Source organism: Hermetia illucens, chromosome 1, assembly GCF_905115235.1.
Source record: "Hermetia illucens chromosome 1, iHerIll2.2.curated.20191125, whole genome shotgun sequence".
NCBI lineage: Eukaryota > Metazoa > Arthropoda > Insecta > Diptera > Stratiomyidae > Hermetia > Hermetia illucens.
This window is the reverse complement of record NC_051849.1, coordinates 40,237,090-40,252,802: the sequence shown is the minus strand read 5'-3', so window position 1 is coordinate 40,252,802 and position 15,713 is coordinate 40,237,090. Positions and strand designations below refer to the sequence as shown.

The 15,713-nt window shown below is 37.7% G+C and overlaps 1 protein-coding gene across 7 annotated transcripts in view; it reads right to left on the bottom strand.

The window, feature by feature from the left end:
- LOC119661105 (kinesin-like protein KIF13B) overlaps positions 1-15,713 on the bottom strand; it is a 44,880-nt gene that overhangs the window by 13,250 nt on the left and 15,917 nt on the right. For 6 of the 7 annotated variants that reach the window (XM_038070294.1, XM_038070296.1, XM_038070300.1 and 3 more), the window contains exons 2-12: positions 13,082-13,169; positions 12,146-12,309; positions 11,809-12,077; positions 11,176-11,751; positions 10,852-11,112; positions 10,374-10,796; positions 5,899-6,045; positions 5,615-5,782; positions 5,387-5,533; positions 3,249-4,911; positions 3,046-3,191 (exon numbers count right to left, since the gene is read on the bottom strand). In XM_038070294.1, the coding sequence (XP_037926222.1) occupies positions 3,046-3,191; positions 3,249-4,911; positions 5,387-5,533; positions 5,615-5,782; positions 5,899-6,045; positions 10,374-10,796; positions 10,852-11,112; positions 11,176-11,751; positions 11,809-12,077; positions 12,146-12,309; positions 13,082-13,169 (4,052 nt within the window). The remainder of the gene's footprint in view (positions 1-3,045; positions 3,192-3,248; positions 4,912-5,386; positions 5,534-5,614; positions 5,783-5,898; positions 6,046-10,373; positions 10,797-10,851; positions 11,113-11,175; positions 11,752-11,808; positions 12,078-12,145; positions 12,310-13,081; positions 13,170-15,713) is intronic. The other variant, XM_038070298.1, reaches the window with a different exon arrangement.

Sequence of the window (15,713 nt, the reverse complement as noted above, 5' to 3'; positions counted from 1 at the left end):
ACAGTCGCAGCTCCATGTTTTTTTCCAGATGATTCGGTTGGGTAGGTTCTGAGAATGGGTCTCTTCCACTTTCCCGCCCTTCACTCTTTTGCATTAAATGTCAGAACTGAGTACAGCATTTCATTTCATTTGTTTTACACAAAACCTTAGACTTGGACTCAAGGACATTTTACAGTAATCAAAAGTACTTTTTACAGAAAAATCAAAATTTAATCTGTTCGCTTTTGGCGGCAAAGCATACGAAAGACGTCGTCCCGGAGAGGGATTTGAGGAACGCTTTCTGAAAGCTACAGCCAAAGGAGCCAACGGCTCGGACATGATCTGGGCTGATAAAGCTCGCAATGGTCCCGGTCCCGTTTGCCAGATCCAAGGCATTTTAGATCATTTTCTTTATGTAGATGTGTTAAAATACCATTTACTTTTATACGCTGCGGACCAACGATTGCTTCGAAAGGCAGATAACGATCCCAACCACACTTCAAAACTGTTTAAGGACTTCTCGCCCGACAATATTGTCGATAGTATGGTGTGGTTTCTCCACACCTAAATCCTATTGAGGCGCTGTGAAACGATGTTGACAAAATTGTAAAAATTAAAAACATTCCACAGAGTCGATGTGCTCTACATAAAACCTTAAAAACAATTTGGTAAAACAAAAGAAAAAGGTTTCAGATTTTTATTTTAACAACCATCGCTTTACTCAAACGCTCCACACAGGACTATACAGGAAAATGCAAAAATCTATCATTCTTGCAACTTATGCTCCAGTCTAAGGAGCCCTGTCCAATAACTATCTATTGCTACTGCCTATTGCTTGTTTTCAATTTGTGCTGTCTAAAATTTTCACCTTCCTGTCGCTGCAGTTTTGAGCCTATACCGTGTCACCATTTAAAGTATTTGCTACAATCAGGAATGTAGCCATACATTTTCACTTGATCTCACACACTTTGCGTAAAAACGCATCATCGCTATGGTACAGGCCTTTGGATGTTGCCATCAGCCCATCCTTAGGTTGGTCTCCCCGGTTGAAAAAAACTTTTCATTTAATGCTCCCACTTTAAGCGTCGCGATTTCGGTCGTGGATCGATAATGTGATAGACACGTCGGATAAATGTGAAAAACAAATTTGACGTTCACAAAGTCGAAAATGATCTTTATGGGACTCGTTTAGCACATTTTCCGGAAAAAATCGCCGTTTAAATCATTGGGAATGACAGGATGCGATAGATTGGGTGCCGTTTACTGTGTTGTGTGGTTGTCAGTGGAGGTTAACAAATTTGTTGTGTCATGTCGCCTCCAATGGGTTTGCGTGAACTACACAACGAGTCAATTCACATTAACCAGATCACGCGCAGCCAGCTACATATAGTTCGAACTTGAACCACGATGATGCCGAAATCACACCTTAGAAACTTAGTTTTCGTTAACTTAAATTTTTAATCTGGATACATAACACGGAACGACCTGGCGAATTATTTGCAAGACCTAGGAAATTATTTAGATCAACTAAAATCAAATTGAGTACGTATTAAATGAGCGAAGAAAATTTGCAGTCCCCGAAAATAAATACTGCACCCGAAAGATTTCTATAAATTGTACGTTAGTAGTTGATTGTACTTAGAAGTTGACTGTGCAGTTGTTTTGCTTATGTAACACAGACCTCTGATCAATGTCACTCAAATTCCTTTTTTCCCAGATTAACCATCTCATTAACAGAAAGACAACACTCGTACATAACTTCGTTAGGAGTCGCATGATTTGGAAGTAGTTGTTTCAAAATAGATTTACAAATTTTATGAAATAATAAATAATCATTAACACAAATAGAACAATCATTGGCTGCTATTATGGATTACAGGGCGCCTAATAGAAACTATTACTGTCTATCCTCATTTCCTTTAAGCTCATTGAGGGGGTAAATCACAATGATTTTACCTCCTAAATAGAAATTAACAGGCTACAAATAAAACAAAACTTAGCTGCATCTCAAACATATAAAAAATATATTTAACAAAAAGTACATTTACTTTAAATCATCAGTAAATGCTTTTCTTTTCATTCCAAATTACTGAATCTCTAAGACAATCATTCCCTACACAATTTCTACGTTGTCTGATTTTTACGAAATATACAACAAATCAACCCACATATAACGACAACTCTAAATCAAACTACATAAGAAACTATCTCGAATTGAATAGAACGAAAAATCGAACTGGGCTTAAAATAACAAGACCCTTGATGAGGAAAAAACGAAAAGACAGCGCGACAAACGCACGCTAAAAATCTGCATAACCCAATCAAAATTCACTTCACAAATTTCTCAAGTCAGAACATTCAGATTCGTTACCTACAGTTCCATTCAGAATTTTTTCACAATTATCAGAATACACGGAACAGAAACATCAACACAAGTAAAATTTTTACTCATGACTTGGGGAGAAAATAAACGACATTCATTTCCAATGAAACACCGAAATGGGACCTTCACAAATTGAACACCTTTCAAACTAAAATTATTTCGCGAATCTCATCCCACAAATTTCGGCAACGAAGAACTTGATTCTAATTCATTCTACTCTCAAGACTTTGAAGAGGTAATCCATTCACTTAAAACAATGCGACACATCTATCGACTTTCAGGAAGGACAATGATTTGTTTTTTTTTTGCAAAGTTTGCTTTCATTTTTCCATTATTTTATGAAACTGTAGGAAATACTTACTCTTATACTGTTAGACGGATCTTTTACGGCCTGATATGATTTTGAATTTTTGTTTTAAATGTATTTGTTAATGTGATTGATTTTAGATCGATTTTGAATATATTTTTGTAATGATTTGATTCAGTGATACATTGGTCAACATTGCAAGCACGAAAAAATGAAATAGAAAGTGATTACAAATTTTTGATCAGTTTTAGGTAAAAATATCGTTTCATATTGAAAACATTACAATATGATTAGAAAGCAAACAAACTCAAAGACAGAAGACAAACCATGTGAATAATTCAGTGGAAAAATTCCGTGAACATTTAAAATAATTTACCTGTGAGAAGTTAGGTACACTAACTGTTTTCCTCATAGAAAGTGTTTGCGTTTGCGAGCGTTCCAATTCTTTAACTGCAACGCTTTGCCGCAGCCGATCCAATGTCAAGATACTCTCCACAGCGGAGACGCTTCTTGTGTACTTTTCTGAGGATAAAAGAGACCAATGAGCAACAATTAAAACCAACAATGTTCGATTCTTACCAATGTAGGTCTCGCCGTCACCATTGAAAATTTCACTAGCGCTAGCCGCCAATTGTGCGAGTGATTCACGATCTTCCAACTCCTCCGAAGCTTTCGGAATATTAGAAACTACTTCGTAGGTAACTCCAGTTTGATAAATTGCGTTATCGCCACGAACTAGTCGAAGTTTCTTCAATTTCTCCGTAATACTTTGTCTTTTATAAATATTAAGAGTAATTCTTTTTCTAAGCACCAAATCCATTAGGGCCGGATGAGATAGACGTACTGTTGTTTTCAGTATTAAATAAACACGTTCATTGGCTTCTGTTACACAGTTCAGCTTTTGATTTTCATGCAACGACGAATCCCAACCAGCTATGGCACATATGTCTTTATCTAAGTGCTGGAGAATTTGCAGTTGGTAGAATTTGTTCCCATGTTCTTTCGGCAAGATGGAATGTAATCCAGCCAGGGGTAGTTCATCGTTGCTATTTTGTGCTGATAGATCGTCGGCGTTTAAATCTAGAAACAGTACAGGTACATGTGGTTCCATTCCAGGGGGTGGATCCCAGGATGCTGGAGCTCCAGGAATGCCGCATCCAGGTGCGGGGACTAGAACAGCGTTTCGTTCCTCGGTGAGTGACACCCACTGATGGACCAAACTTAATTCACGTTCACGTTCTTCGTCGGTTTTATCTTCTTTATTGATCAGTTTCTGAATCTGTTCATCCAAATATTTTCGGCGACGTCCTAGAGCTTCACTCCACTTCTCCCGAAGAATTGTTAAATCTTCCTCTTGATAAGAATCTAATGGTTTTTGAAGATGCGATCGAGTCGTCACACTACCGACGGAAATGTTTACGATGCTTTGACATATTATTGGCAGGGTACCGGAATTTTGAACGGGTTTCACGCGAACCTGGATCCGTCTTTGTTGTCCTTGACGCAATTGGTAGACACCTCCAGTTAGAACTTCGTTTCGATTAGAAACTTCAACGGGAACATAATCCCCGTTGTCATTAAGCTCATGAATTTCTACCCAAAGTTCTATTTTCCGGGACAATTCTGCCCATCGATCTACAAGCGAACGCGCCTTCGCTTGTTGCTGCTCCACCTCCCATCCTTTTGTTTTCGAAAATCCAGCACTTCGGTGACCCCACACTTCTACAGACAATGCACCTTCGGCACAATGTTCCAAAAATTCTTCGGAAATGTTCGCCGTATAATCTTTCACATGATCAAATTTGAATGTAAGATTTTGATTATGACCGGGGGCTTCAGACTGTATAACTGGCACAACAGTTTCTTGATGTCCCCAAAAAGTGTACTGACAAAACACAAAATTAGATAGAGATAATGGAAGTCCAGTTGCTTGTTTTATATTAACTCTGCATGTTATTTGATTCGATGCCGGATCATTTCGATCAAATTCATCATCACGCGAATCAGACGAACATTCTGAAATGGATTCGCATAGACGATCTTGGTACAACTGACCGTTAACACGAGAAATTTCAACTTGAAGTCGACCAGCAACTTCACCTTGCTGACTGATGATTGGAGTTTGATAATCCAGTTTAACATCGTGGAAAAGCACTTCTAAGAATATATTTGCGACTCCAATAAGATTGTGATTTTCTTGTGATTCATAGAACGGATCCACATACTTTCTTGGCTCGTCCTCCTGTTAATCATAGAATGGAATCAGTCTTACATCGTGTAAGCTTTTGATTTGAATCAACAGAAATATTAGTTAACCTAGATAGCGCACTATCCTTTGAAAAATACCAAAGATAATGTTAAAGCCTCCAATATAAGGAGAAATGTGATTTTCGCCAACTATTTTTTGGAAATAAAACAGACTAACAACTTCAGTGCCCACGTCGTACCTGGGATGGCACGTTGATTTCTTACGAGAGGCCCATTACGCACCTGGTGCGACAATTATGAATTATATTTCATTAATTTTTAGATTTAATTTGTCTTCCGACTAAAAACACCTCGAAACAAATAGCAAACAGACTTTTTACGATGTTAATTATTCAATTCCGTATTTCTTGCGGTGGGTCACTGACGAAAGCACTCGTTACCATGTGGGCACTAAATGTGTTAACTGGATGCAAAATATCGGAGGATGAAACTGTAGTTTGTTGACTTACCAAATCATGAATAGACTTTTCCTTATACTCTTGATAAATTTCTCGCATATCAATTAATTTGTTCTCCAATTTTTCCATACTCCAGATTTGACTGCCAGAGTTCATTCGTTTCACTAAAATGGCCGGCTCACTGACAAATGCCCCTCGCTATTTTACCCAACAAAAGCACGAAATATAAAATGTTAATATCTCTCTTAGCCATTGCTATCTCCATGAATTAAATCCTACCTTTCTATTTGGACTTAAATTAGCTGGCGGTATCTGCAAAGTAACACTGAACTTTGTCTGTTTCCCCATTTCTTCGGCAAGAAAATTAGCTTCCTTTACGAATGAATTAGCTCGCATTATATCTGTTTTTAATTGCTTCAATGAACGTTTGAACATCTCATCGCGTTCCTAATTAGAAATGAAAACCCACATATATAAAAATATTATTCATGGCTCCAGTTAGTCCTTAAGACACTTCATTCATTCTACCCAACAATATGACTCTCATAAAAAATATTACATACCTGCGCCCATTTTTCCACTTTCATCTGAGATGTTGGCGTGCATGGTGTATGCTTCCCCACACGCAATGGGTCGTATGGAATGTATGGTGCGTAGGGTGTGGTTGGTGATAATATATTTCGTAATTGTTGAAACTGTCGCTCATATTCCTGGAAATAGAGGGGATACTAGCGTTAAAAGCGCCAATTTTCCTATAATGTGACTTTCTAGGGAATTCTGGGAAAATAAACACGCTTTGATAGGAGGGAAACACTTGAATGATTTCCATTATTTAGTTACGCAAAGTAATTTCGTTTTTATGTCAAGTAATATGTGATAAAAGGAAGTTTATGAACTACACACAAGAATGTTTACGTCTGGAAAGGAAAATCTTTGATGATAATGACTCGCTGTTTCGTCGACATGATACGCCATAAGCGTAGTAGGATTTTGTCATGAAATGAATGCAGTATTATGCGGTTTTCTTCAGTATTTATTACAGTGTAATATTCGGATATCTGAGGAGCGTAGCTCCTGCCGATTATAGTACCAAACTCGATGCTACCTGATGAATTAACGGCGCCAAGTCCATCTTCGCTGTTTTATTCGAAATCTAGGAGTACAATCATCTCAAAATCAACATAAGGCCGACGCCTGCTACTATATGAAAGCAGCATATGGAATTTAATCATGCACAGAAATTAGTATAACCAATAATCCAGTAAATATATACTGAAACCCACGGGATCCGAACTAGAAACACTGCCACTGCCATGCTTCATAAAGATATCAATCACCTCTTGTGAATGAGGGGAGCAGATGAATGAGGGAAATACAATCGAACACCCACTCAGCGAATATAGAGATTCATAAAGTTAAAAGGGCCTTATGCAATTGAGACATTATCAGAAGTGATATGCATTCGAAGTCCTTTTTGGGATAGCACCCATTTTTTTAAAAACGAACGATTTACGGTTTCGTTCAGGGCAGAAGCTGCTCATCAAACGTCGCTTCATGCCCGTGCAAAAGTACGTATCGCAGGATTCTCTCTAGTGGATGCGATGCTACGCCCTACAACTGGAGTACATCAGCAACTAAAATCTGATATCTAATGCATTCCTACTCGCGGCACTGACATAGAAATTATTCCTTGGAACCCGCTTCTTGTTGTCTTGTAGAATTTCTATTCTGGGCATATGTTCAGTTAGTGAATTCTGACTGGACAAAAAGTTCTACCAAACCACCTCGAAATATCCCTTCTTTTCGTAGAAGGAGACTAAAAAAGATAGGAATTGGAACTTTCGGCAATGACCTTTCGCTTTCCTAAAAGGCAGAATATGCAAAAGCTTCTCATTGACAATATTGGAACTTCCAAGAATGCTCGCTTGCTTCAAATCCAGTGGGGAGTACTCGTCTATCTTTTGAGCTTTCATACTTTTGAAAACCTAGTGGTAGCAAATCCAAGTTATATGTCGGAATATTGCTGAAGGCTACAGCAATGAGCGTTCCCATGATCTGGTAGCCCCCTCTTCATGATACATCAAATAACAACGGTCATTTACTATGCAAGTAGTAGAAATTTAATCATAAAATCGACACGCTTCACACTCAAAGGCATTCACAAAAGGACATTGATGTCGCCAGATGACAACACCCTCAACCAGATAGAACAAGTTCTCACCACCAAAAAATGGCCACCCGGCATACTCGCCGTGAGTTCAAATCGTGATTCCGTCCACTACATGGTAAAAAGCGTCTGCCGGTGTCGAATTTCAAAGATCCGCGGACTAAAACCGCTTCGAAAATTTAAGCTTGGAAAACTAAAAAATGGTTTAATAGTGGAAGGATATAGAGCAAAACTGGAAAAATGATTAGGTTCTATTATTCAGATTTTCACGGGTAAGCCTATAGAAGATACCTGGTATGACCTAAAATGCGCTATTAAAAAAACGGGGGAAAAATGAATGAATCTCGGCAGCGAAGAAATGATTGGTTTGAAGATGAATGATAGGAAGCGCTTGACAAGAAAAACCAAGCGTACAGACAGCATATAAAGCGAAACATAAGAACAAAGAGCAAAAATTACGAAAATCTCCGATGAGCAATAAACTGTTAAGGCAAAAGAAACGAAAACACTTTCGTGAGGAATTAAAGAAAATTGACAATAATATTGTGAATAAGAACGCCAGGTAAGCCTACAAAATAGCGAAGAGTCTGAGTTGTAGATATAAATCCAGGACCACCCTTTATGAAAACCAAAGCGGGACACTCATTGGGGCAAAACTGAAACACGTCTGGGATGGGCATTTTATTTCAAAGGACTCTGCAACCCCTCGCATACAACTCAATTGCCAGCACGGATAAGAATCATTATCGAGCATTAAACCTTCAAGACTGGAAGAAATAGAGTCTGCAATCAAATGCCCAAAAATGAACAAGGCACCGGGCATAGATAACAACTCCGCTGATCTCATCAAATCATGGACCATGGAAGCTATCCATAATTAGGTTTTCTCCATTTGAACCAAGAACAAATTTCGCGAAAGTCATCAGAAAGTATGATATCCACAAAAAGTGACAAGTTGACATGCGAAAACTACAGATGCACCTTACTATGTACTTTATAGGTCCTATAAAATCTTCACAAAAGTACTAGAAAGACAACTGGTGAATACCAGGAGCTTTTTGGACTAGAATATCGAAAAGTGACCAGCTATTTTCACTCAAGCAAGCGCTACAAAAATACTGGTATTTCAACATCCATCAAATATTCGTTGACTTCAAGCAGCCCAGCATATGACGGTATCGATTGAAATGTACTGTACAAATTACTGCTTGACTTGGGAATTTCAACAAAACTGATAAGTCTAAGCTTATCGCGTCCCGTCACAAAACAGAATTCATCATTCCGCCGGTCAGAGGGGTAGAAGCTGCTGAAAATAATAATGACTTCAACTCTTCAACCGTATCACGATAATACTTGCAAGTCGTGAGCAACTTTAAAAGTGGAAAAATCCTAAAATTCTAATTCTCAACTGTAGAATATCCAATGAAGTTTCATCTCTTATAGGTGAAATGACTAGTCAACATAACACACGAATGTTGCTTGCTGCTTCAAACAAAAGCTGGGGTTAATGGTCTCAACACAGATTTTTTCCGTGCATTCCCTGCAGTCTCTGTAGATTTGCCACTTCTACTTTCTTGTGAATCTTGTCAAGAGAATGAGAGGGTTTAGATTAGAGGTACTTGTATTGAGTCCAGCAATTGGAATGATATGTGCATGCACCCTATCGTTGAAGAGACGATAGGTAAAATTATCCTCGATCGCATCAAAGAACACCACGAAAGGCTGATCGAAATAGAGCAAAACATTTCCGCTCTACATTCTTCTGGGCTGACCATATTAACAGTCTGCAAATCATTGTGGAGCAATGTAAGGAATTCACAACTCTGCTTCACCGCTCTTCAACAACATCGAGAAAGCTCGCGATAATGCCAAAAAGATTGCATCTGGAGTAATCGGCGCAGGGAATGGCATCGAAAGCTTCAATAGATCATATCTTTCCTCGAAGTCATTGAATATGCTCGGGACATCCGCTTAATTTTACACCGAGTCAGCAACCTTGGCTAAATTGCTCTGAATTTGGAGAGGGAGACAAGCGGAGTTGGACTGAAAACACGATAAAACCTTAATATGAAAACAAAATCAAAAGTGACGTTTGCGTAGCACAAGCTGCCCTACAATCTATAAATTTAGAACAAAATTCCATTTATCAGATAAGCTTAGAATGCTGGAGATACAAATGCGTATTTGTATTTCATAAAAATATAACTCATTTTCTCACACACAGGGGCACAAGAAAGACAGGTTGAAGAGAGTCACCCATCTAATATTTGTGAGTGGCTTGTCGATTATGTTGCTCTCATCTCTATAGTAGTCTCATACTGAATAGACCTGCTACAACTACTTGAAAACTTAAAGATATCTTACAGATACTTTTCTAAAAGATACACAAAAATATAACATAATGGAAATTCCAAATCTACATTATCCTCAAACATGCTAATTTTTTTCTAATTCAGATAATCGGCAACTCTTAAATGGACAAATTGTAGGTTTACTTTCAATTTACCAATCATGAAACAAATATTACATATTAGCTAACACGATTAGATTACGATCTAATGATAAGAACGTGTCTACCTTTAACTGCCTTAGAGAAAAATACACTTGAAAAATGCCAATGTCGGTATTACTCATTCAATAGTTTTCCATTTGGATTCGGATATCAGTACAACAAGAGAATTTTATCAGCTGCTTGGCCTTGTTTACAAAGAAATTTAGAGATGAGGATTAATTCTAAAGTAAATTTCGTGCGCGATATATTTACGCGAAAATGTAAACAACCAAAGCTTCAACGAAAATGCCTCCTAAAGAATACATGAACATGAAATCACGAATTTCCCGGTCGCACTGTAATAATAAATTTAGCCTTACCTGTCTTTGTCTCTCCAAAGCAACTTGTTTATCTTCCTCGTGTTGACGCTCCAGTTTGGATATAGCCGCTTGTATTGGATCATTGCTGAGTTCATTTTGCATAATTTCATCACGTGCAAAATTATAGTCAATCTGAGGGGCAGGAGTTTGTGGCTCTGAACTTAGATTAAAGTTATTTGTGCTTTTAGGGCAATTCACACGAAAAAAGTGATGATTGCCCCACAATATACGATCACCATGATTCAGAATGGTTTTATCTTGAATTGGTGAACCGTTTATAAAACAACGGGCATTGGGCAACGGTTCCATATAAAGGTCTCCACCTTCAATTGTGATGTAGCAATGCTTTGGTTGGATTCCTAGACCGAACAATTGAATGTCTGGCTCTTCCTCTACATTTTGACCACCGACTAATGTTCGATCCTGTAAAGACAGTCAGTAGTTAGCACTTTATTGAACCCTGTGAAATTGAACATACTTTTAAGTAGTAAACTAATAACTCGTTTAGGGACGGATCGGCGTTTAAATTAACTAAATAATATTTGTCTTTTTCGACTTTGATACCACTCGCTTGGATACTGATTCCCATCTTCTCCAAAGCTTGTTGTCGTTCGCTTTGTATTTGTTCAGTTTTTTCGAGTTTCTCCTCCCACGTTTGTGATATCTGCTTCATCAATTTTTCACTCTCTGTCAGTTTGTCATGTATATCAAAACGTTGTGTATCGCCAGAGTATGACTCCTGTAATTGAATGAAATCAAAATCAGTTCTGAGAATGCCTAGGAAGAGGAAGAGAGAACTTACCGTGGCATGTTTTAACATATTTCGCAAATTCTCCACTTCCAGACGAAGCTCGCGGATAATCCTTGCATTTGGATCTTCATTGACAACGGCATGGTTGACAATTCTCTTCGCTCGGTCCGCATAGCGCAGAGTGGATAAAGTTTCTTCATAATTATCTGCCGACGGCGAAATTGTGGCAAGCATCACTGTTTTCGAATTACCACCTAAATTATCCTTTAGTAACCATGTCAGTACGGAATCACGATATGGAACGAATTTATCGTTCCGATTTTTTCCACTCGACTGATCGGCAAGTTTCGAAATGACTAGTCCAAGCGTTGTTAAGGATTTGTTAATATTAGAGCCTTCTTTCAGTCGATCACCTACAGTACCCGTTTTTATTGCACGCTCACTTCCTGCCAAATCGACAAGAGAGATACGTGCCACTTTTTCGCCTGTTACACCACTTTGTTCGTCTGTTAGGGTTTGTGTTAAAATTAAGGAAAAAACTGCATGAGAACGTGATGATTCGGCATTCATGTTTGTTGCAGCCACTGTTCGTGACTTGTTGCCTTCAGTCATCAACTTGTCGACATCCTGCAAGCAAAGATGGCATTTATATAATTCTATTTAGATCTGTTAACATTTGCTCACTTCATAACAGGTGACTGCCAGTTGTGAAAGACCATCAACATATGGTCCCAAAACGTTGTGCTCTCGAACTTTTAAAGAATGTTTGTTAGGCTTTGGGTCTAGGAGATCGTGTACTTTCTCGTTGTAAATTTCCATGTACGAGACCTCAACTTTACAGAGTAAACTTGATGTCTCTCTCGTGGTAATCAATGCAAATAGCTCATCACACAAACGTGGAATTATGCCTTTGCTTTCTTGCGTGCCCATCATTGTATATGATTTACCGGATCCTATGAAAAATAGCAAAACAAAGATTCAAATTTTGATACTGCTTTTAGCCGCGATCAGTCCTAATTACCTGTCTGCCCGTATGCAAATATGCAGGCATTGTAGCCCTGGAATGCATTTTCCAATATATCTCGTCCAATCGAATTAAAAACATTTTCTTGTGTTGCAAAATGTTCGGCATCCGGGTCAGAGGAATAAAAGCAGTGATCGAATGCAAATATCTTGCGTTGTTTTCTAGAAAGTAGAAGAGGTAAAGATAGATAGAATTAATTCATGGTAAAACTTGTTGCATGCTTTGAGAATTGTCTCACATTGTAATTGTGAGATATGAAATGAGTATATACTGGAAAACTAAGCACACACAGGAAAAATTTCTTAACAAAATTTAATTATTGTCTAAAAAGGTTCGTGGTACCATAGGGAGTCAATGATTTTGTAGAAAATATTTCGGATTCATACACTCCTTCCAGAGGAAACAACTCGATCGAAAAAGACTGGAGGCAAATTGAACCCTCCATTTCAGCTATTCGTCTGATAACAGTTAAAGTCTTAAAGTTCTTAGTGAGCTAAATCAGAAGGTACGAGAAAGGCCGTGGAAATATTCAAAACCCTCGGGGCAAATCCCAGAAAGTCGTAAGGAAATCGAATTCGTATTACAACGCTAACCCACCTTCCCGTCGATTCCATTCTACTTCCTCTTTCTAAATAATACAATCTAGCGCAAAACCACTAAATTATACACTACCAAAATCTACAATTAATTCGTTATAAACTTTAAGAAAACCTTACAGTAAGCAGAAAACGGAAAAAACACATATAAACATTTACCTTCCAACATTTTGTGTTTTTGTGTGCTAACCACATCTAAAAACTCATTTCTTGCCTCACACTGTGTCACGAAATACATGACCCTGTCATATTAGCGAAGAAATTACTTACAAGTGTTACTTTTGTTACATTTTCAAGAGTGTGCATTTCATTTCTACCAATATAACTTGCAACTTACCGTTCATTTTTTTCCAAGCAGGTGGGGTTGTATATAATAGTTTGACAGGCATCCATCTCAATAATACCTTGTGTTCCAAGTTCTAATTCTAAAAAAGGTGTATCAGAGATATTAGTTTAAATTATTACAAAGTATTAGAAACAGAAATATTTCTTGAAAAATCATCTAATTACCAATGACTAGAATAAACACATAAATTCACACAACAAACTGAATGTTAGCAAAGAGTTACTGCTATTAACATAAAATTAGAGACAGATTAGGCATATGATCTATTCCCAGAAAAGAATACTTGAGGGACTAAACACTTTGTCCAGAATATATTGGTAGCCGTTAGTTCCTAACCCGTAAAATATTCTTATTAAGTTATATAAAGCAGGAGCATGGATAAAAAATAAATGTTGGAAGAGTGCAAAAGTTCTTGCTTATTTCGATCTTCTGGAAATCTTTCTTTGTATCACACTACTTCAGGAGTTATACAATGTATTGATGTGACTGTAAATCACTGATGTGTTGAAATTTGAACAAATGATTTTTGAATGTGAATATTTTTTTATTTTGAACAAATGATTTTTTACCTACATATAATCCTTATTTCCTTATTGTAATAATAATGAAAAAGAAGCGTAGTCTCATTTGGAATCAAAATGGAAAAAACAACAAAAAATATTGTGGGTGAAGAAAGAGGAAACTCTACCTTTATCAAAAAGTTCCCGGAATTTATTCAGGAAATTTAAAATGCAAAATAATACATCAAAACCATTGTTCACTTCAAAATAATCTGCTATCTGTAAGGCACTTATATCTGCGTTTCATCCAATCCTTGAAACATTTTTTCTACTCGTTGTTTGTTATGTCCATCAGAGACAAACTGGAACTCATTCCCTATAGAGGTTTTTGACATAATTCAACAGAACGAAATTGTAGGGAGGCAAATGAGATAAATTCGTTGGCTTTTGGATGATATTCAGTATTGTGTGACTATACATTATCTTGATGTAATATCCACTAAGTTTTTTTTCACGAATTGCTTTACCCCCAACAAATACTCCTTTTTCACTGCCTGGCTTTCTAACAAAAATTCGTGAAATTCACAACACCGGTGTAATCTTCTTTTTCAACTGTCAAGTGCGCGTTTTTTTCGAACTCGCTTCATTCGCAGCACGCCATTCATTCGCTTAATGTCTGGATTGCATGCCGTACTCATAAACCCACGCCTAGTCTCCAGTTTCGTTTCGGATTCTTGCAAACTTTGCGTGTAACGCGCTAAATATTGGATGTCCCACATGTCCAATGTTCATAATTGAAACGAAGATTTGTGAAGATTTGTGAAGATATGAAAACTTGAAGCAGGTTTAGTGTACCTTCCACACTTCAAATTCTCCTCTTTGAGTCTCAGTGGAGAAGTTCAACCCAATGGATGAGTTTCTCTGGCACTGCTATCGTAGTGAATAGCAGATGAGTTTGTGTGGCACGCCAGTTAAAACCCTCTCTAGATCCAGGAAGCCAATGGAGAGAGGGCGATATTTCTTTATGAACTACTACACGACGGGTTGTTTTAAAGATTTTTAACTAGTGTAGTATGGGTTTCTAATTTTGCCAAATATTTTTTCCTGAATTTTGGTATCTCTAACATCAGCAAGGAAACGATCAGATTGAAGTTTATGAAGATTTGAACACTTCACTTCATTTCATTGGTTTTAACGGAAGGAAAGCGCTGTTCCTTGCCCCACCTACATTCAACAATCGGACAGGGGGTTATATTACCCTAAGGCGTTTTGATTTTTGGAGACTTTACACAGTGAATGCTCAGATGACTTCGACGGATCCGAGTTTGCAAATAATTTATGACATCATCCACTATCCATTGGTGCAGTAAATAAGACTTAGCACCCGTGCTCTATTGTGTGTTTTTCTCTTTAGATTTCTATGCAGGCCAATGCGGCTTGCACGTAATTTCTACCCATATCCTCTAAAGCGTAGTGCTTGATGCGGTATTCAAGAAGACCTCCAGTATCTCCATGTGCCTCGGTATTTTGGAAATATTGTTCGCTGTCATGGTACTAGTAACGAATTGTTGAATTTCTGGTTTATATTGGCTAAGGCCGTTCGAATTCCAGTGACAAATATTGATCCTTTTCATTTATGGGATAGTGGAATCGTTTAGTTACGGTTCAATTGTTGTCATAGATTCGATCATCCAATTCGTTAAAGCTATTATCATGACTTGAATGCTTTGAGTTTGCCTATTGGAATCGTTCAATCTAACTTTTTTGGTCGATGAAGTTTGTTTCCGGACTCTTTCATGTTTTGGATATATTTTGAAACAAATGGAACGATCCTCTCCACACTTGCTGTGTTTGATTAGGTTGAAACGAATGTGAATCCCCGCAAGCAAGGTGTTCACCAGGTAAGCTACAAGAGCTTCTTGTATACAGAAAATCCTAGCAATTGATACATTGTCCTGAAACTTTTCACTTAGACTGTTATTCTGCGGGTTAAGGAGTGTTGTTTTGGTTTCTGGTGTTAAAGAGTGGTTTAACAGCGAATCCCGCTTAAACAACCAAACATCGAATTTCTTCGGTATTCACTAAATATGTATCTGTTCGGGTTAGGATGGAAGCAATCAATC